Source organism: Aquarana catesbeiana, linkage group LG02 (genome assembly GCF_042186555.1).
Source record: "Aquarana catesbeiana isolate 2022-GZ linkage group LG02, ASM4218655v1, whole genome shotgun sequence".
Taxonomy (NCBI): domain Eukaryota; kingdom Metazoa; phylum Chordata; class Amphibia; order Anura; family Ranidae; genus Aquarana; species Aquarana catesbeiana.
The window spans coordinates 263,352,227-263,375,882 of record NC_133325.1 but is presented as its reverse complement, the minus strand read 5'-3'; the positions used below and the strand labels follow the sequence as shown (position 1 = coordinate 263,375,882).

At 38.7% G+C, this 23,656-nt stretch overlaps 1 protein-coding gene and 1 long non-coding RNA gene across 2 annotated transcripts in view; one reads left to right on the top strand and one right to left on the bottom strand.

Moving 5' to 3' along the window:
- Positions 1-10,487, top strand: part of LOC141127669 (uncharacterized) — a 212,925-nt gene extending 202,438 nt beyond the window's left edge. Inside the window, exon 2 of the long non-coding RNA XR_012241577.1 lies at positions 10,389-10,487. This is a non-coding gene — a long non-coding RNA (uncharacterized lncRNA). The remainder of the gene's footprint in view (positions 1-10,388) is intronic.
- Positions 1-23,656, bottom strand: part of GPC6 (glypican 6) — a 1,118,958-nt gene that overhangs the window by 157,593 nt on the left and 937,709 nt on the right. The window contains exon 5 of the mRNA XM_073614370.1: positions 10,356-10,486. Within this exon, the coding sequence (XP_073470471.1) occupies positions 10,356-10,486 (131 nt within the window). The remainder of the gene's footprint in view (positions 1-10,355; positions 10,487-23,656) is intronic.

The window sequence follows — 23,656 nt, the reverse complement described above, 5'->3', positions numbered from 1 at the left end:
TGTCTCAACTTCTGAAGCTCCATATTCCTACCCAAACTCTATATTTCTATGTAGTTTCTTACAAATGAGAGCTCCACCCCCAGCTACACATTCAAACCTATACCAATACTATCACGTTATCACTCTGATTCTCTATCTCTCTCTATCGGGAACCAAGATTAAAGCTTGCCACACCGTCACCCCTTTGGACGCAATCACTGAGTCCTCCTACACCCTGCCCCGTTCACAGCAAAGGTCCCGTTAGGGGTGAACGGAGCGGGGGTAGAACCTTGACGGTGTGGATGTATCCTCCTTACTTTTCCCATTCTGCACAATGCCAGGCTTATCGTACACTGGGGAGCAAAATGAGAACACATTGGATTGACTTAATGTTTTCATGCTTTCCCATACATCGTTTTTTGACATTTTTGCTCCCCTCCTTCGTTTGGTTAACCTGTTGCAAATGTTTGTTTGTACACATCAATCACCTGTACCTCTGCTTACTGCATTGTTTGCTCTGTATAATTGGTGAACTTGTAAAATTCAATAAAAAAGTTTTGAAAAAAAAAACCGTAGCCACGCTCTTGAGCATCTGTGGCGTAAAACTAAGTCACAGCAAGATTTCAGCCAATTTAAATCTGCCCTCCAAAAATACCATTCCTGCCTGCACACTGCCAAACAGACCTACTTTATCACTCTCATTAACACCCTCTCATGCAGTCCCCATCAATTCTTTTCTACCTTTACCACTCTACTTTGTCCTCCATTACCCACACCCACTAACTTACTCACTGCCCAGGAGATTGCTAATCACTTCAAAAATAAGACTGAGACAATTTGTCTCGAGATCAACGCTCTACATACATCTCCCTCACTTTACACTCCTTTTCCTCCTGCACAATCAATACTTCCCTCTTTTAACCCAGCTACTATAGAGGAAGTCGTTAAACTTTTTTCTAATGCCCACCTAACCTCCTGCCCCCTGGACCCTTTTCCTTCTCAAATACTACGGTCACCATCTGACTCAATCCTACACTCCTTAACTTACATCTTCAACCTCTCACTCTCCACTGGCATCTTCCCCAACCCTCTAAAACATGCGCTAGTCACTCCCATACCAAAAAAGGCCTCAGACCCCACCAATCTTAACAACCTAAGACCCATCTCTTTACTCCCTTTTGCCTCCAAACTCCTTAAACGTTTAGTCTACAACCGACTGAGCGACCACCTCATTGAGAATGGTCAGTCGCTCAGAATCTTCTAGATCCCTTTCAGTCTGGATTTCGCCCACAGCACTCCACAGAAACACTTACAACTCCACTTCCTCTTCTCCAACTCCTCTTACCATTGGGGTCCCCCAAGGTTCTGTCCTTGGACCTCTACTATTCTAGATCTACACGTCCTCCCATGGCTTTCACTACCATTTATATGCTGATGACACCCAAATCCATCTCTCTGCCCCTCAGCTCACCCCATCAATCTCCTCACGCATCACTGATCTACTAACAGATATATCAGCCTGGATGTCAAACCACTTCCTCAAACTTAATCTATATAAAACCGAGCTCTTAATATTTCCTCCCCCACGTGCCCCCTCCCCTGACTTCTCTGTCAAGATCAATGGCACATATATCAGTCCATCCCCACATGCCAGGGTGTTAGGGGTAACCTTAGACTCTGAACTGTCCTTTCAGGCCCACATACAATCCCTGTCCAAATCATGCTGCCATAGCCTCTGCAACATTTCCAGAATACGCCCTTTTTAACTAATGACACCACCAAGCTTCTAATTCACTCCCTGGTCATCTCTTGCCTCGATTACTGCAACTGCCTCCTCATTGGATTACCTTTACATAGACTATCCCCCTTCAGTCCATAATGAATGCCGCTGCAAGATTTATCCACCTTACCAACCATTCAGTATCCTCCACCCCTCTCTGCCAATCCCTCCACTGGCTTCCACTCACCCAAAGAATAAAATTCAAAATACTAACAATAATTTACAAAGCCATCCATAACTCTGCCCCCGCTACATCACTAACCTAGTCCCAAAATACCAACCACGCCGCTCTCTTCAGTCATCCCAAGACCTCCTGCTCTCTAGCTCCCTTGTCACCTTCTCCCATGCTCACCTCCAGGATTTCTCCAGAGCTTCTCCCATCCTTTGGAACTCCCTACCCCAATACCCTTCTCTTCAAAGAAGCCTATCCTGCTTCTAACTAACACTGTTATTTCCTCCATCAGCTCATCCCCCCACAGCTATTACCTTTTGTATAAATTGACCCTTCCTTTTTTAGATTGTAAGCTGTAATGAGCAGGGCCCTCTGATTCCTCTTATACCAAATTGCAATGTAACTGTAATGTCTGCCCTCATATTGTAAAGCGCGCGCAAACTGTTGGCGCTATATAAATCCTGTATAATAATAATAATAATAATAATAGTGTTTACGTATATCCTACAAAACTATGCATGATGAGGTCAATCATTCAAAGCTTTTGGGCATGTGTTGGGTCAGGCCATAGAGATTATTGGCCATAACTGGACTTAATGTGGAGCACCACCCAAAAAAGGAAGCTCTGCTTGTCTGCCTCCTCCCCCCCTCTGCTGCCACATTTGGCATCTTTTGGGGGGGGGGCAGGTACCTGGTTTTGACAGTGAGCAAGAAGATTGGCCCCCCTCCTTCCCCGCAGCCTTCTGGGACACTTCACAAGTCCCAGAAGATTGCGGCCCATTTACAAAATGCAGCCTGCTTCGCACAGTAGGAGACCGGCTGTGAAGCCGCAAGGCTTCACTGCTTGTCTCCCTTAGTCAAGATGGCAGCGCCAACACCCGATAGCTGATTAATCACTTTAATACTGGGCACTTTCACCCCCTGATGGACACAGAAGGGCACTGATTGTCATCACAGGCGGGCACTGCTGGGCATCACTGGTGGGGCACTGATGGGCATTGCTGATAATCAATGCACTGATTACCAATGCAGACCCCGCCTCTGTCAGGAGAGCCACTTATCGGCTCTCCTCTACTCCCGCCCTGTCAAGGGCGAATAGAGGAAAGTTGATAACTGACACTTTCTGGTTGTGATGTGATCAGCTGTGATTGGATACAGCTGATCACATGGTAAAGAGCCTTACATTTTAAAATTGGGCCTTTACCGAAATCAGATATGCGGTGTGTCAGAGCGACACACCGTACCACCGATCGCCCCGGGGGCACGCACAAGCGGCCTATTCCTGCTGGACGTCATATGACGTCCATTCAGGATGATGGAATCCATGCCCGGCCATCATTGTGCTATAGATAATGGAATCCATGCCCGGCTGGAAGGAGTTAAAGAATGCCCTAATATTAAAAATTATCAGCTACAGTATATGTAGCTGCTGACTTTTAATTTTTTCGGGGGGAGAGTCTGGAGCTCCTCTTTCACCTGCCCATACATTAGTAGATTTTTGAACATTTATATGAAAAGTTTCAGTACATTTGATGACATTTAAAAGTAAAGTAAAAGTAAAGTAAAGTAAAAATGTCTTCTCCACCCTCCTCCTACCTATCCTACCTAACCTGTAGAAAAAAATAAAAAATACATAGGGCTATAGGATCATGTGACCGAACTGGAACAGATTAGCGGACCTCCAGGTGTTGCAAAACTACAAGTCCCATCATGCCTCTGCCTCTGGGTGTCATGCTTGTGGCTGTCAGAGTTTTGCTATGCTTCATGGGACTTGTAGTTCTGCAACAGCTGGAGGTCTGCTAATTGCATATTCCTGATCTAAAAGGTACATTAACCACATGATGGAAGGTTTTACTCCTTTCATGATCAGGGCATTTTTTGCTATTCAGCACTGTGCTACCTTAAATGGCAATTGCGTGGTCATGTGACACTATATGCAAATAAAATATATATAATTATTTTTTTCACACAAATAGAACTTTCTTTTGGTGGTATTTGATCACCACTGGGTTTTTTATTTCTTATTGTATAAATGAAAAAAAACTAAAATTTTGAAAAAAAATCTACTACTTTCTGTTATACAACATATCAATTAAAAATTGAAAGATTACATTTCTTCATAAAATTGGGCCTTTACCGAGATCAGATATGCGGTGTGTCAGAGCGACACAACTTAAAGGAGTTGAGAATGCCCTAATATTAAAAATTATCAGCTACAGTATATGTAGCTGCTGACTTTTAATTTTTTCGAGGAGAGTCTGGAGCTTCTCTTTCACCTGCCCATACATTAGTAGATTTTTGAACATTTATATGAAAAGTTTCAGTACATTTGATGACATTTAAAAGTACTTTAAAATTTATTTTGCTTTTAAAGTGGTAGTAAAGCCTAACTATATTTACATTTAAAAATGTCTTCTCCACCCTCCTCCTACCTATCCTACCTAACCTGTATAAAAAAATAAAAAAATACATAGGGCTATAGGATCATGTGACCGAACTGGAGCAGATTGTAAATAGTTAAGAACACAGATCTTTTTCATACAGGTGAGACAGGATAGGGAGGAGGAGGGGTTGGGAAATGTTTAAGAATAGATATAATTAAGGTTTTTTCACCTAACATTCGATTTTGGAATGAATAAACTTTCATATACTGAAAACTAAGTACACTGTTTCCATCCTGCTTCTTCAATTTTTCTCATCATTGTGGCTGAAAATGAACGTTGATTTGACTCCACCAAACATTCGAAAATTGAAGAAACATTCTTCAAATTAAACATTTTCAATTAAAATTTTATCAGTGGTTAGCCAGCTTTAGTTTTACACATGCCCTGTGAATTTTTAAGTATGGACATAGGAGTATGGAGTGTGGCAGGCTGTAAGTGCTAGCAAGTTTTGAGCATCTAAAACAGGGATATGCAATTAGCGGACCTCCAGCTGTTGCAAAACTACAAGTCCCATCATGCCTCTGCCTCTGGGTGTCATGCTTGTGGCTGTCAGAGTCTTGCTATGCTTCGTGGGACTTGTAGTTCTGCAACAGCTGGAGGTCCGCTAATTGCATATCCCTGATCTAAAAGGTACATTAACCACATGATGGAAGGTTTTACTCCTTTCATGATGAGGGCATTTTTTGCTATTCAGCACTGTGCTACCTTAAATGGCAATGGCATGTGACACTATACGCAAATAAAATATATATAATTATTTTTTCACACAAATAGAACTTTCTTTTGGTGGTATTTGATCACCACTGGGTTTTTTATTTCTTATTGTATAAATGAAAAAGAACAAAAAATTTGAAAAAAAAAAACTACTACTTTCTGTTATACAACATATCCAATAAAATTTGAAAGATTACATTTCTTCATAAAATTGGGCCAAAATGTATTCTGCTACATGTCTTTGGTAAAGAAAAAAATCCCAATAAGCGTATATTAATTGTTGTGTATGAAATTTTTAGTGTCTACAAACTATGGTATACAGGTGTTTCTCATAAAACTAGAATATCATCAAAAAGTTAATTTATTTCGGTAATTCAATTTAAAAAGTGAAACTCATATATTTTATATAGATGTGTTACACACAGAGTGATATATTTCAAGCATTTCTTTCTTTTAATTTTGATGATTATGGCTTACAGCTAGTGAAAACCCCAAATTCTGTATTTTAGAAAATTAGAATATTACATTAGACCAATAAAAAAAGGATTTTTAAAACAGAAATGTTGGCTTACTGAAAAGTATATCTATGTACAGTATAGTATGCACTCAATACTTGGTCGGGGCTCCTTTTGCAAGGATTACTGCATCATTGCGGCATAGCATGGAGGCGATCAGCCTGTGGCACGAGTGAGGTGTTATGGAAGCCCAGGTTGCTTTGATAGCAGCTTTCAGGTCATCTGCAATGTTGGGTCTGGTGTTTCTCATCTTCCTCTGGACAATACCCCACAGATTCTCTATGGGGTTTAGGTCAACTGAGTTTGCTGGCCAATCAAGCACAGTGATACCATGATCATTAAACCAGGTATTGGTACTTTTGGCAGTGTGGGCAGGTGCCAAGTCCTGCTGCAAAATGAAATCAGCATCTCCATAAAGCTGGTCAGCAGAGGGAAGCATGAAGTGCTCTAAAATTTCCTGGTAGAGGGCAGCGCTGACTTTGGACTTGATAAAACATAGTGGACCAACACCAGCAGATGACATGGCTCCCCAAATCATCACTGACTATGGAAACTTCACACTGGACCTCATGCAACTTGTATTCTGTGCCTCCCCACTCCAGACTTCCTCCAGACTCTGGGCCCTTGATTTCCAAATGAAATGCAAAATTTTCCACAATCCGTGATGATTTGAGGAGCCGTGTCATCTGCTGGCGTTGGTCCACTGTGTTTTATCAAGTCCAAAGTCAGCGCAGCCCTCTAGCAGAAAATTCTAGATCACTTCATTCTTCCCTCCACTTTCCATTCCGTCACTAGACTGTCACGTACAATTATGGTCACAGTAGACAACATGGCAGCCAAATCCTTTATGATTATGATGACTGCTTTCAGACAGTCAAATACAGCTAATCAGCCCACATATAGCTAATCAAACCAGCCAAGCCTTGTGGAGCAATATAATGTTTGTACTCAAATCACTTCCAGCTAAGTAATACTGTGTAGCTCAAATGCCAAAGTGTTTTTTTGTTAAGTAAAACTAGTCCATGGCCCATGGCCCATAGGGACACACAAACACTAATAAACAGAGCAGTCCTTCTGGCAAATGTCAGAATAGCCAGTCTGCACTCAACACTATTACCTAACAAAGCAATGTTGCCTTTTGTGTCAAGAAGCAGAGAAAGACAAAAAAACTATGTTTTGTCTGAGCACTTTGTGGCTTACTTGCTGTAATCAATTAGTATATCAATAAATAAATCAATAACTAAATATAAGAAAAACACAGGTTAAAATCTATTAGCTAGAAATACACTGACTCCAAAAGCAATTTATATAGACACAGTCAATAAGAGAATAAAATACTCGTTACACTGGTTATTTGGAATATCCTTTGTTTTTGTTTCTTTCTTTCCAGTGTCATTGTGGAATATAATCTAATCAAGTTTTAAAGCAGCATTAAAGTATACTTTTTAGGTAAGACTAATGCATGCATGCACACTTGCAAATCTGTTAGCGTTGCTGTATCCATATTTTATATTATCTATTTGCATCTTGCAAAGTTTCTCCCATTTACTTCCTTTGCAGTAGTGGAAGGTGATGAAGGGGGTGCTACATATAAGGGAAATCATGTAATCATTTCCTCACTGGAAGTTCTCTGAAGGAACCATTTCTCTGTAGGAACGCATTCTTTTTCAGGAACCGGCCATGTCATAGGGAGGTTCTGTCCCCACCGTAATCCTTTCTCACGCCTTCATCAGACACTTGTTATTAGTTTTACTAAATGCAGTTGTCTATCAAATGAGAAGGTAGGTGAGAATAGAAGGAGCCACATTGTTCTTTGCAGTGGTGATCCCTGCACCTTATGAAAAAGTAAAAACTTAAGGAAATATTTAGAAAGTGGTGTGGGAAGCCCATGACTCTTGAGCTGTGCAGCCAGCAGAGAATAAACCAAGAGGTGAAAGTTTAAAAAATTCACCAGCACACTGATGCAGCAAAGCAAATAATTAAACATTTATTCCCCCCCCCCCCCCACACACACAAATTGTTTCCAATATGTGGTAGTGAATACATGTTTAATTTTCTGCTTTGATACATCATAGAAACATAGATGTGATGGCAAAAAAAGTGGTCCATGGAGCCTTTATTCACATCAGTGAGCTGGTGACATTTTTCAAGTTTTGTACTATGGTTCTGAAGGTGCCATCCGTCCGTTCACATGAGCACCCAGGTACACTGATGAGTATGGCTGAAGGGAGTGCACTTTTTTTTCTGTATGTATGCCCCATTGAGAAAACCACAATACAGAGTTTTGCAAGTATTCATTCATGCAATATGCTTAAAGGATAAGTTCACTTTTGGAACATGTTACATGTTCCACCCATTTTCTTCCCACGCCCACTGTCATTATTTGAAAACAGCCTGCACGGCACAACAGTTTCCTTTGAATTAATGGCTACAAGTACTGTCTGCCAGTGCAGTTTAACAGCTTGTAGCTTTCAAAGAACTGCGAGAGAGCTGGTGAGCATCCTAGTAGTCCGCTGATCTTTCTGCTCCAAGTAACTGTGTGCCCATATGAGGGTACGAGGTACTCGCAGACAGCTATGCTGAGAGTCGGCAGTAGCTGGACATTATTTTTTTTTTTAAGTTACAATTTCAGAGTGTTTGCATAAAAAAGAAAACTTAGTTCTATTTTAAAGCTCAAAATACAAGCTCAAGCTTTTCCTGTGTATATTGTATATTGCTTTTCCTGTATAATTGTATATTTTGTCTTGCACAATCATTTCTTTTATAAGGCAAGGTCCCCCTTATCTTTGGCACTGCCTGATTGAAATATTAGAGGTGAGGTTTTCAGTTGTTGTTATGGCCACTTGCAGGAAGGCACATGAATTACCTGTACCCCATCTGACTTGTAGAGAACGAGAGCCCTAGTGACTAGGTGTATTTATAATAATCATTTCATAGCTCCTATGCTGTTTACTAAAAAATAAACAATGAATTTGCAATCAGCATTCTACACATGCCAAGGTCAAATTTCCAACAACACTTAACAGGTGCACACCCATGCATACTGTGATAAATGATTCCAGCTATTACTTTCATCTGTATATTATATCTGCAGTATCCTTCATATATTCACATCTAGTCTATGGCCAGTATTATTTAATTGGGCCACCAAACATGGGCTGTTCATTTGGCAAATAACCACCAGGGCATGTACAATACCTATGTAATGAGCTTCATTTTTACTCTCAACCATCTGGTAGCAGTATGCTATTTTAAAGGTAGGTACTGTATATATTTGCTTTTGGCTGCAAGTAGAGTTCGAGGAGCTGCCAATGTTTTTACAATAGGAAGTGGGCAGTATACAATTTAGCTGGCAGGGGGTGGACTACTTATTTTAAGCTTGAAATTCAGAATTTTTTTGTTGTTGTTGTTAAAACTATCGCATTCTATTTATTCATTAAATGACAAATAACATAGAATTGAATTGTTATATTTTGAGAACTGAGATATTGCCACTGCTAGGTCTTGGCATAGCACTGTTTGATTTGTGATCTGATACTTTTGGTGCCGATAAAGTAAGTTCAGGTTTCAGGATTGCTGAGTGGTGAGAGACCGGTACATGCAGACAAATAGCATACATTACAGTGTGTTTTATTGAGGGCAAATATTTGCTTTATCCTTGTGGGTGTCTTTAATTAATAAACACAGTGAGCACTATAATTTCCCTTTCTTACTTATACAGTATATGTGATTTTAGACTTGAGCTGCATATGAGATCAAGCAAGGAGGGTTCGAGAGATTGATTCCATGTATGATCATCAGCCCTTTTGGGGGTAAAAAAGGGCTCTTTGACTTCATCCCATGATAGGAGGTCAGATGTTAGAAAATTGGAAATATCACATGGTGGACTATTTTCATCTGGTGTTATATGTGCAAAGAAGATTTGGGAGTGATCACAGTTGTTTCCACTGGTGCTTGCAGTCACTACAGAGTGTTAGATTTGTATTATTTATTTTTGTGACACTTATTTTGTATTATTAGATGTGTTAAGCATACTATTGATTGTTTACGTATATTGAGGGTAGCACTACACTATATTTGCTTTTGGGTTAGTTTAAGTCCCATACACATGGGCCGAATGTCGGCCGACATTTGGCCCGTGTATACTGCAGCCAGCCCGACAGAAGCATGACCGAAAAAGGTCTGCTGACCAGCTCTTGGTCAGTGCTCTCAGCCAATGGCTGAGAGCGCTGACCAGAGTGTTCTGATAGGGGGGCTGTCCCCCTGTCAGAACACAATAGAACAGCAGGGGAAATCGCTGTACTAACATCAGACCTGAGCTGTCACTTTTTTTTCCATTTAGCCCACTGGGTTAAATGAAAAAAAACTAGCAGTGTGTACTAGGCTTTAGCCTCTATGAAGGTTTTGTACTCACTACAATGTTTGCCAAGTGCTGAGAACAAATATACAGTACAAAAATGTTGTAGTTAACAAAGTAATAATCAAACAAATGCTAAAGATTGCAATAACATATCATCATCATTGCATTAAAGCTTTGGTATGCTGTAAAAAGAAAAGAAACAAACAAAAAAAAAACAACGTTGTTTTCTAAATGCGTTGTGGCATTATTTGGCTAATGATTAAATCAAGAAGCTCAGAAGCTCTCTGGTGAAAAATGTCTTCTTGTCAAACATTCCTGGAAAATTGATAACCTGCTCTATCATAATGGGCACTGATTTATCACATTAATTATTATGGAAGATGCTGATTACCTTTCCTGACACCTGCACACTGTTTTCTTGCAGGATCGTGATGGCTTCAGATATCTTTGCATCGATGGGATCCATAACTGACTCAATATTGAATGGCCCCTCCAATCTGTCAGCAACGAGAAGCATAGCATCTGTCAAAACAAAAAACAATCACAACAAGTTAAAGAAAGGTCAGCTTCACCATCCAAATGCCTGCATCAAAAGGTCACATTACACATACGGCTTATTTTCTGTGTCCTGAATTAATTGTTTCCTGACAATAAATAGATGTGTACACAATATTACAAACACACCTGACACATGAACGTGTACAAAACAGCTGCAGTTCAAGGAGACAGACTTTTTTTCATTAAAATTATAAATCCATTAAATCTGAATTCTTTGTAGATATTAGTGCAGTAATGTATTCATTAAAAAGTATGAAAAATTGTATTTTTAAAGACAATTAGTGTAGGCACATGAATTTGATTTGATTTAAGCCTCCTGTAATTGCCTTGACAGCAGCACTTAGGAATAGAGAGGGAAGCAATCTGGTATGCTACATACAGACGTAGTAAAACAAAACATGCTGTAAGAAGGAGAGAGCAGAGGGATAGCCTTCTGTGGCTCAGTCACTGTCCAAGCACAGGCCAAGGACAAGGAGGACAGCTACCTTTGACTGACTATAACAGGTAAAAGTTGGATCTTTTGCTTAGTTTAGGTTGGAAAATGAAGTTTCAGTGAATTCATCAAGACCTACTTTTTCTGTAGAAATTAAGGGAACTTAGCTAAACCTGATCCATACACATACTTTGCAGCACAAATCACGCATCTAATCAAATGGCCCAACCCATTATAACAAACAAATGGCTGATCATGGAAAAAAAATCGAGTCCAAATCAGACCTACATTGTTATATCTAGTTACCCATCTCTACCTGAAATAAACCAAGTTAAAATTGAAAAATTAAAATGAAACCGCACTTGTGCATAAACAAAATATGTAAGAATGTATGAAACAGCAACTCTACCGTAAGATATTCAACACAGTAATTCCGAAATCACAACATATTGAGCTGTGCTAACAAAATTAGTAAACAAAATAAATGCACACAATCAAATGAGTGAAATAATATACAGCATATATGAATCAAAAATAAATAAATAAATAAATAAAAGCATAAATGCATATAAGTAAGCGTGAGTGAAGAATCTTCTTCTTGAAGTGGTTGTAAAGCCACTGTGTCTATTCCTACAATCCCCTGTGTTACATTAAATGATGTGCCCCAGTGTAGGTGCTGTTTGTACCTATGTATATGCCACTTTATACCTTATTTCATAGCGCTGCTCTGCGCTCGCATGACTGCCTGCCACTCTCCTCTCCCAATCTGATAACTAGAGTGGGAAGGGCTGAGAATCTCCCGCTGACGTCAGCTGGGAGGAGGGGAGGAGAGGAGGAGATCAGCGGGTGGTCACGTGATGCCGAGCACCTCTATAAAATAAGGTATAAAGCGGAATATTTTTTAAAAAGCACATACAATGGGGCACATAATTGAATGTAACACAGTGGATTATAGGAATAAGACACAGTTATTTTAGCAGCAGGAGGGGAGGGGAGGGGTGGGGAGCAGATCAGTACTGTCACTAGCTGACAGGCAGGGTGGGGGTGGAGGGAGAGGGGGAGAGAGGAGAGACAGTGGGATGATGGAGGCATGTAAACTGACCACGGTATCAGGAGATCAGCAGCCATTATAAACGTGGTCAGTTTACAGGGGAGGGCAGCACCAGGCAGGATCAACCAGGTATTTTAGATTATACAAAGAGACAAATTACACAGCACAAGTACTGTGCTTTTATTCATGCTTTAAAGGAACAGGATTTTTTTTTTAAGGTTACAACCGCTTTAAGTGCTTACAAAATTATATCAGCATAGTGAATGTCCATCACCAATAGCTAAAAACATCCGTGTGTAAAACCGCCACCTCTTATGAAAGAAGGGCATGCTTACCAGCTGCAAATGACCCTCTACTTAAAAAAAGCTCATAAAGGTTCAAAAGGGAACAACCAGGTTATAGGTCTCCCCAGGGGGTAAGAGGTTTTATGGTGGTTCTCCGCAAAACATCATCCCACAGGAATATGCATAAATCCTCTCACTTGATTTATTCAAAATTTTAAATTGCATCAAAAGAATAAATGTAGCGCCATACATGAAAAATCCCCTCTGGCAGTATACAAACAGAACACCCGCACTTCTGGGAATGCGGGAACGTGATGCCATCAGCACGCAGCTCTGCCCTACAAGTTTTGTCACACATGACGTTGTCCGGGGCACAGGCACCATGCTGCACCATCACTTTTTATTGCTGTGTTTACCTATCTCTACCTGTCAAGAAGACACAATATTCCTTCCACCAATTTTATGACTAAGCATCTGTTTGTGATGTGAAACGTGTTAGTGTTCTTCCCTGTTTTCTATGCTTCAGATATGACTGTTTTTGGATTTTAATCTTTCAATAAAGATGCCTTCAGCAGTGTGTGAGAGACAGATCTTGCCAAGGAAAATCTTCTGACATGTATCCCATCACCAAATGAATGAATTACACACTCATTAGGGATGTAATTGTTTTATGAAATCAATATTTATATCTCAACCTGAACCGCTACAAGACTGGAATCATGCTTCAGGAACTCCACAGGAGGCAGCTGCCCCAATCCAATGACAAATTTGCCTGACCATACCCAGGGACTCAATCCTGCACATACCATGGTTGTGCTCTTCACCGGTCAAATGTAAGACAAGGGCAAGGGGAGCAGATGCACAGTGCAGTAGAATTTAGTAAAAAAAACACATTTACATCAAATAAAACCAATTGGAAAATCTAGCTGAAAAACACTCACTTGAGCGCAGTTGCTCCAATCCAGAGGCAGCAGTGTGTGATATCAATGCATTAAGCTCCACCCTACAAGTTTCATCCAGTTAGATGTCCTCAGGGGCTACGTGCATTAATAGATCACCTTCTTAAAAAAGGAGTCTAACCCAGATAACAGGAATAGCTTGCCACAAATTTGTGGCAATGTTGAATTGTAAGTCTGTTAACTTGCTGCACATTTTCACTGACAAGTTGTACACTTACAGAGCTAGTTGACACTTTTCCAATTTGTAGCAAATTTGCATGGCAAGTCTCTCGCAAGAGCAAAGTTGCAGTGATAAGTCAACATCAAAAGCTCTGCAAGTCTACAGAATGAAAATTCAGCCACAGTGACCCCTGTGGTGGGATGACTATTGCACAACATAAGTGAACAAGAACTTGCAGCAGACTTGCAGAATGTTTGCAAAGAAAGTTGATCTGGAGTCATGTAATGTGGATTTGCTATATCTGTGCAACAAAATTGTGAAGCCTGGCAAGTCTAGCAATAGCTCAGCAAGTTAAACTTGCAGCACAATTGCCTCCTATCTGGGAAATCATTTGGTGTAATGATTATTTAAAAGTTTATATTGACCCTAGAGTCATATTTATTATATATGTGAGACCTACATGTATCACTCTTAATTGCTGCCTGTACACACATTCTTCATACAACTGAGCGCATTTTCATTTTACCTTAAAGCAGAGTCCCCCCCCCAGCAAAAACTTTAAAGTCAGCAGCTACACATACTGTAGCTGCTGACTTTTAATATAAGGACACTTACCTGTCCTGGAATCCAGCAATGTCATCACCCCAGCCAATGTTTGCACTGGCTCTCAGGTGCTGCCACTGTCAATGTCTGTAGGGAAACCAGCAGTGAAGCCATGCGGCTCCACAGTCGGTCCCCTACTGTGCATGCGCGAAGCGTGCTGTGCTTTCTGAGTGGCCTGGCGGTGGGAGGAGGGGGGCTGAACCTTTGAGTGATCTCGCCGCGGCGAGATCTCTCGGAAGTGGGGACAGGTACCTGTCAAAAACAGGTACCCGCTCCCCCTGGAAAGGTGCCAGATGCGGCACCGGAGGGGGGAGGAGTCAGATAAGCGGTGCTTCAATTTTTGGGTGGAAATCTGCTTTAACTATGACAATATTATTGCTGAACAAACAGGCCCATAGCAAAAATGTAAAAATTGCTCTAGTCCCTAAGGGTTATGAGAGCTGAAGTGGTTAATAACAATAAAGAAGAAAGAAGAAAGAACCCGGTATACATATACGGATATATCAAATTCTACTATTTATTGACACATTTGAGAAAGCAAGTAACAAAGAAGCCAAGGTCACCAACCTGGCTGTACAGGCTGCATTCATTTCAAGACTGGTTGGATAGAAATGCTATTCCTTTGGCATGTAAAATAGCCCCCATATATGTATTTCATCTGTGCGGTCAGCTTTAACCACTTGCCGTCCAGCGCACGACGATATACGTCGGCACAATGGCACGGCTGCGCAAATGGGCATACCTGTATGTCCCCTTTAAATCGCGGGCTGCATGCCAGCTGGTCCTGCGGACTCGATATCCGCCGGTGGCCGGCGATCGTGACACGGAGAGGCAAAATGGGGGGATGCCTATGTAAACAAGACATTTCCCTGTTCTGCCTAGCAACATGACAGAGATCTACTGCTCCCAGTGATCAGGAGCAGTGATCTCTGTCGTGTTCTAGTGAGCCCATCCCCCTACAGTTAGAACACACTGAGGGAACACATTTAACCCCTTGATCGCCCCCTAGTGTTTAACCCCTTCTCTGCCAGTGACATTTACACTGTAATCAGTGCATTTTTATAGCACTGATCGCTGTTTAAATGTCACTGCTCCCAAAATAGTGTCAAAAGTGTCTGATCTGTCCGCCGCAATGTCGCAGTCACGCAGATCACCCCCATTACTAATAAAATTATAATAAAAATATAATATATATAATTATATATATATATATATATATATATATATATATATATATATATATATATAAAATAAATCTATCCCCTATTTTGTAGAAGCTATAACTTTTGCGCAAACCAATCAATATACACTTATTGCGATTTTTTTTAGAAGAATACATATTGGTCTAAACTAATGAAGAAATTATTTTTTTTATATATTTTTTTGATATTTATTATAGCAAAAAGTTATAAATATTGCTTTTTTTTAAAAAATTGACGCTCTTTTTTTGTTTATAGCGCAAAAACTAAAAACCGCAGAGGTGATAAAATACCATCCAAAGAAAGCTTTATCTGTGGGAAAAAAAGGATGTCAATTTTGTTTGGGTGCAACGTTTTTTGCAAAAAATGCTCTGGTCAGGAAGGGGGTAAATCCTTCTGGGGCTGAAGTGGTTAAAATTAAGAAGCAATCAGCCTTCACAGTCCCTCTGCAATTGCTTTTTCATCAAGAAATCAATTAAAATGAAGCAAATTATGTTTACTAAACTGGAAACATAAACTTAAATAAATAATAGTTCTCATCTGTTGCTAACTTCAATGCTTCAACAATAATCTGTCTCATGTAAATCATAACACTGAAATCATATTTTAGCCCTAACATTATTTAACCGGTTTTATGTTTAATTATGTTATACTGATAAATAAGGACTAACAGTACTAATAATACTATTTTTTTAACTGCTTAAACAAAAAATTGTGTAAGCCATTACTTTGACCTCACTAGCTAACTAGAATAGAATAACTAGAATAGTTTTCTCATTCCTAATTCACAATTACCTGCTACAGGGTCTGGTTCTGTTCTGCTCACTGAAAATCCTCTAACTTGGATGTAATGTTGTTTGTTGATATGCAGCACTTTCTAAAAATGTGGATTTTAGCTTCAAGATGTATCTGGAAATATACCTAAAATGATATTTCATCTTATCCATCTCCTCAGTGTGCTTTAGGCTTATCTAAGTACAACTTGCTATGCCCTAAAGGAAGTTTCCCTGAGACATGCTTTATCTTATATTTAGGCTTTTCACCCCTCCTAGGCTGCAACCTGCTGCTGTGCACACTACTTTATTTGACACAGAAATTGCAGAAATTGAGAGCAGTGTTTTCCCTTGCCACTGGAAAGTACTTACTTTAAAAACTGTTAAACATACTGTATAATCCATTATTTTTGAGTTTAGATATACTTTGAGACTAAAACAGACTATACAATCTTTCAGTGTTATTGGTGTCATTCAAGGAACACATAAGGACTAAAGCTGGCCATAGATTGAGTGATTTTATAAATTGCTCAATTCCACCATCAATACAGACAGTGTTGATGGAGGAATCCGTCCCATTGTGTTCTCCCAGCAGGGGGGCGGGGGAAGCCGTCCCAGCCGGAAGAACACAGTGATTATTGCTAGCAGCTAAAATAGGTGTCATAATGGCATGTAAAATCAGACAACTTGGGTACATCCAACCTGCCTGTACATGGTTTGAATCTCAACCGGTTCCTGCTGAACTGGCCTAGATTTGAACTGTATTTGGCTAGGTTTAGGCAAAGGTTAATTGTCTTCTAAAACTGGCCCTAGTATGATGTTCTACTGAGTATGCCCAAGATGACTGCCTGGCCATCTTCCCCAACAGAAGATAAAGACCCTGATAATGAGGAAAGGTTTTTGCCTTTCTTTCTAATATGTCAGACTTTAGCTCAGTTGGGATATGAGTACTCATTTTCTCAAAATAGACATTGACATATACAGTACAAGACCTTTCTCTCACACTTGCTGAATCCTTTAAATAATATAAATGTTTGATTATTGGACAAAGCTGACATGTTAAACAAGGACGAAGTGGATTTCATGGGAGAGTAACTTATTTGAGAGATGACCAGTTGAGCCATATAAGTGTGTTGATTATATAATAACACTTACCCAATGGTGTTGGGGGGTCGATAGCCTGGCTTAATATACAATATACTGGTTTATGCACTGTATGTTTTTGAGGGTGCTAAGTCCCCTTTTCTTATGCATTTTAAATCCTTACTCTTGGATGATTTTCATCCTTGAATTGGCAGCACTATCTAAAGAATATGATTGTTCCTAGGGAGGGAAGTGGGCTTGGTTTTAATGGGATTTGTTAGAAGGATGATGGGCTTGGTTTTAATAGGATTTGTTATACCATTCTAGCTTTTATATACTTTTTGAAAAAAAAAAGGCTTTCACTGCTCCCGGCCTGGGCCGTTGTAAAATGACACCTGAGCGGGAGCCCTATTGTTCTGGGTGGATGCCCTATAACATCCTTTCCAGAATGGGCTACAGTCTGGTGAGATCTGTCCAGTGGACACAGCGGAGGACAGTGTACTGGGCCGCTGCCAGTACCATGTAACCTCTTTGACCAATCACAGCAGATCACTTGACAATTGTAAATAATGAATAGCTTAGATTCATGCCATTTATTGTGATTTCTGTGATTGATCACAGTGATCACATGGTACAGACAGGGCCAACCACAGCCGATCTGTACCATGTGAGTAGCTGTGGCCAATCACAGCTAATCACAACAACACACACACTTAGTGAATCTATTTCATTCCGTAAAAATACTTGCTTATAACAGTGACATTCAGTGCTATAAGCAATCATAGTGTGTTAAAAAAAAATCCTGATTACCTCCCAGAGTAGTATAGTGTTACTATGGCAACACTATATTTCTCTGGTTACAGTATGTAAAAAAAAAATGTAAACAAAGAAAAAAAATGTAAAGAAAAAAAAATATATTGCATTTTTTTCTTTTTATAACACCAGTTATACAATGACCCTGTACTGCACTGTCGACAGTATGTAAAAAATAAAAAAATGTGAAAAAATATTTTTTTTTACATTTCCTAAGGATATTGTTGGAGGATATTTGTACTGTTCTGCCATTTTTGGGCCTCAAGAAATGAGATAGGCCTTTAGTACATCAGGATTGGTAAATTTTCATATATATATATATATATATATATATATATATATATATATATATATACATATATATATACATATATACATACATACATATATATATATATACATATATATATACATATATACATACATACATATATATATATATACATATATATATATATATATATACACACACACACACATATATATATATATATATATATATATATATATATATATATATATATATATACCATAGTTTGGGGCCTCTTAACTTTCCTTCAGACTAAATAATATACACTGATTTGGGTTATTTTCACCAAAGAAATATAGCAGAATACATTTTGGCCTATAGTTTATAAAGAAAAAATATTTATTTGCAAACTTTTATACCAGACATACATTTTTTTGTTTATTTAGTAAAAATATAAAATAAAAATAAAAAAGCTTTTTTTTTCATTTATTTAGTAAAAAAGTTAAAAACCCAGTGATGATTAAATACCACCAAAAGAAAACTCTACTTGTGTTAAAAAAAATAATAAACATTTCATATGGGTACAGTGTTGCATAACAAGGCAGTTGTAATTCAAAGTGGGACATCGCTGAAATCTGAAAACTGGCCTGGGCAGTAAAGTGTCTAGTAATGAAGTGGTTAAATGGATGACATAGCCACTGAGGTATTTTGATCTATTATTTTGTTTTGTTTATTCATTTACAACTTATTATCCATTGTAGTCTGTACAGTTGTGTTTAATTTTTTTGGTTGCCTAGTATAATTATCTACTAAGTGCACCCGAGACAGCTTCTTCACCATCTGCCCCAACAGCAGATAAAGTGCTTTGAGTCCCCAGGAAGAATAGCGCTATAGCAATATTTAAAAAAAAAAAAAAAAAAACAGCCCTTAGCTGAGATGAAGCCAATTTGCTCCTTCCTTATCTAGTTTTAATACTGGCCATGTTTTTGTGGTTTAACGTATAGTGCTGCTAATGTATTGATGAACATGTAAAAAGAAAAAAAAATAATTTTAGTTTCATAGTAAACACACACCCTCTACAAAACGTAACGTTGAAAAATGCTGCTTTATTTTTTTTCTCCACATTGTGGACAGTCAAGAGCCACCAAAGATCATTGCCAACCTAGCCTGAGTTATTTTCATTTAATACATATTTTATACATGTTTATACTGTAGGACTTTTTATGCTCTGCAATAATAGGGACCATGTGATCAGACACATGTATAGGTCCATGAATGAGGATTGTTAACTGCTCTAATGGTGAATGAAAAGAAAGGTTAGCAGGGCTTATTCATCCTTTAGTTCTCACGGTTAGTGGTGGAGCAGTGTGCATGTACATTATTTGGGAGGTACATAACAATTCACGCTGTGATCAATGATACTGCAGAAGTCCGGGCATATTTGAAAACTTGATAAAAACAGTCACAAGATTTTACCTTCCTCATTGTAAAACATTAGAATCCCTATAAACCAAAATACCCATATTAAAAAGGGTCTGAAAATAAAGTATCCGTTTAATCCGCTTATACGCAATCAGTAAAATAAAAGGAGCAGACTTTTCTTCATGATGCACCAAAGTAATTTATTTTTATTGTAGTTCATGTAAAATGAGACCATAATCTCAAACGAACATCTGGAATAGACTGGCAAAACTGATGCTATACAGCAAAGGGCACATTATTATCAAAGAAAAATGCATTCATAAATTATAGAGTCAATCTCTTCTGTAAAGGAAGGAAGAATGAAAAAGGTGATGTGTGAATATTGTCGTAGAAAATGATTTCATAAATTTAAGTCTGGTGTTCTAAATGCTTCAGTTTTTTCACCAATTGCATAATATTTTAACTGGCTCTTTTAGAGTAATAGGCATTATATATGAACATCACATAACTGGAGCATACTGTATATTAGAGAATGTTGTTTTAGCTAGAATAAACATATTTTATATCAATTTGAAACAACTCTTGTCCACAAAAATAGGTTACCAGTTAACATAGACACTAGTTATTGTGTACCTCGGTAAAAGGGACATTCTTGTGCCTAGATCAACCATTCTCAAACAGAGTTCAGTGGAACCCTAAGATTCCTACAGAGATTTGCTTGGGGTTCCTTGAGCTATGGCTGATTGACTTGTGGCACAACACCTATGATCTTTTTAGCTGTTTCTAAGGGCTTGTTCACACTTGACTAAATTTCTAACGCTTAGCAAATGCTCCTATAGCTTTAGTATGGGCTTTAGACTTGCCTTAATTTGCTTAAAGGCCCGTACACACAATCAGACTTTCTGACGGGAAATGTTCAATGACAGGCTGTTGGCGGTAAATCCGACCGTGTGTACGCTCCATTGGACAATTGTTGTCGGACTTTCTGCCAACAAATGTTGGCTAGCAGGTTCTCAAATTTTCCGCTGACAAATGTGTGTTGTCGGATTTTCCGAACGTGTGTACACAAGTCGTCGGACAAAAGTCCAAAGTACAAACACACATGCTTGGAAGCAAGGACGAACCAGAAGCAGTCAGTCTTGTAAACTAGCATTCGTAATTGAGAATTAACATTTGCGACGTAGCAAATTATGAAATCTCGAAATGCAGCGCACAATTCTCTTCTTCTTCAATGGGAAAATAATGAAGCTGCTTTGCTGGTGATACTGATGGAGTTATTGAAAACTAATTTTCAAAGGCTTTTTTTTCTAGTGATATCAAGAATAATGTTATTTTGCTTTTTTTTTTGGGTAATTTACCACAACACCATTATCTCGTAGTTTTTAAGATCAAAGATACAACTATGTTGGTGTCCCTTACATTGTATTTTTTAAAATGTAACTGCCTACTCCCAAACTGTCATTTGAAGTAAAACACATAGCCAAGTATTATTCTCCACAATTTTTTTATTGTGCATTAAAAAAAAAAAAAGAAATTAGACATGCTATCTGCCATTAGAACTTAACCAAAAAGTGCATTCTATGCATCCAAAAATATAGAAAATATACCAAATCAAATCATTATTCAACCAAAAAAATAATGTCAAAGCAATAACTCCAAGGCCAATAATAAATAACATGTTATCTCCTCCGATTCCGCAACATGGCTGGTTGACAAACGGCCATTCAGAAACGAACTAAAAAACACGAAATGAAAAACGCAAAAAGAAAAGTGCGAAACAACACTCACCAAACTTCTACTAACATGAAATTAGCAGAAGGAACCCAAAGGGTGGCGCTAAAGAGCTGAAAAAACACGTAGTACGTCTAGTACATCACTACGTTCGTAATTGTTGTGTGTATGCAAGACAAGTTTGAGCCAACACCCTTTGAACAAAATTCCACGGTTTTGTTGTTGGAAAGTCCGATTGTGTGTACGGGGCTTAAGGGCTTGTTCACACTTGACTAAATTTCTAACGCTTAACAAATGCTCCTATAGCTTTAGTATGGGCATTAGACTTGCCTTAATGAGCTTTAGGAAAGGCATTAGACTTGCCTTAATGAGTCAATATTGAGCTGGCCCACCCTTTGCAGCTATAACAGCTTCAACTCTTCTGGAAAGGCTATCCACAAGGTTTAGGAGTGTGTCTATGAGAATGTTTAACCATTCTTTCAGAAGCACATTTGTGAGGTCAGGCACTGATGTTGACGAGAGGGCCTGGCTCACAGCCTCCGCTCTAATTCATCCCAAAGGTCAAGTTCCTCCACCCCAAACTCACTCATCCATTTCTTTATGGACCTTGCTTTGTGCACTGGTGTGCAGTCATGTTGGAATGGGAATGGGCCATACCCAAACTGTTCTCACAAAGTTAGGAGCATGAAATTGTTCAAAATGTCTTGGTATGCTGACGCCTTAAGAGTTCCCTTCAATGAAACTAAGGGGCCAAGCCCAACCCCTGAAAAACAACCCTGCACCATAATCCCCCCTCCACCAAATGATTTGGACCAGTGCACAAAGCAAGGTCCATAAAAACATGGATGAGCGAGTTTGGGGTGGAGGAACTTGACTGGCCTGCACTGAGTCCTGACCTCGACCTGATAGAATACCTTTGGGATGAATTAGAGTGGAGACTGTGAGCCAGGCTTTCACGTCCAACATCAGTGCCTGACCTCACAAATGCGCTTCTGAAAGAATGGTCAAACTTTCCCATAGGAACACTATGGGAGCATAGCAACTGACAGGATCATCAGAGATGTCACACAAAGGAAGCATTGCAAGAGAACAGGAATTTTAATACGAGTACATGGTACAACAGACACATATCAGTATTATGAACTGTTGGGGTAACATACACTTTAAAATTATTTTATTAGAATTACAGATCCCAGCATGCTAGAATTTGGAAGTTCCTTAGTACTTGAGAGTACTTATCTTGTCATTATTATAATTAGTATTATAATTATGCTGCACAATTTAAGCAACATATGTATTCCCCTTTGGGAAATGTATTAATAGTAATGTGTTTTTTTCTAATCAGAACCAGCACTTCGCACACTAAACAGGAAAACATAAAAAGCATTTTGTTTTAATACTAAAAAGAGTATCAGAATTGCAGTGAATACATAGATTTGTGGCTCCCAATGGTCTCATATTCCTGTGTAGTTATAGAGACAGGAAAAAAGGGGAAATCGCTCCACCCAGGACATAAATAGAAATACAAACCTTACAGAGGTTCTAATTCAGGGTGTCCAACCTTTTAACCTTCCTGGGCCACATTGAAAGAAGGGGAATTGTCTCGGGCCACACATATAATACACTAACAATAGGGATAGCTAATGAGCAGAAAAAGTCAGACAGATCACAAGTTAATGGTCACCGAGTAATAAAACTTTTTTTTTTTTTGTTTTTATTATAAAAAGTAAAAGTATTTTAAAAGTAAAGAAGGTAACAGAAAACTAATGCGATAATTGACAATGTTTTTGATAATCTAACGCATCAATATCTGGTTCAATGGATGTAGTTGCAATTCTCAATGAATTCTCAAGGTTCTCATCAGACATTTTGTCTTGGGCCACAAATGGCCTGTGGGCTTCAGGTTGGAAACATGGGTAATTCTTACCCACATTTCAAAATTAAATTAAATTTGGGCTAGAGCGCTAGAAACTATTTTTATGCCATAACATGGGTTTACATAATGATTTTACACTTTAGATACAGAAAGCCTTGTCTGTGATAGGTTACAATCTAAAAACAATGAGATTACAAACTAGAGGGAGTGTAAAAAAATAAGCAGACAAAACCAACAGGGAAAAATTATAAAGAAAGCGGTAAAGTAGTCAAGAGCATGTGTGTAGTAATAAGCATGTCACATAAATGAACTGAAATGCCGCAGTATGGAATGTAATAAAACAATACATTACATTAAATCAACTCATTAATAATTATGTTAACCCACCAGATGTTCAAGTTAGCTGCTGATTAGTGTGCATATTTCACCAAGGAGATTACAATTGACAACTCTGACAAAGATTGGAATGCTCAGCTGAATATTTCCCAGTTGCAGAA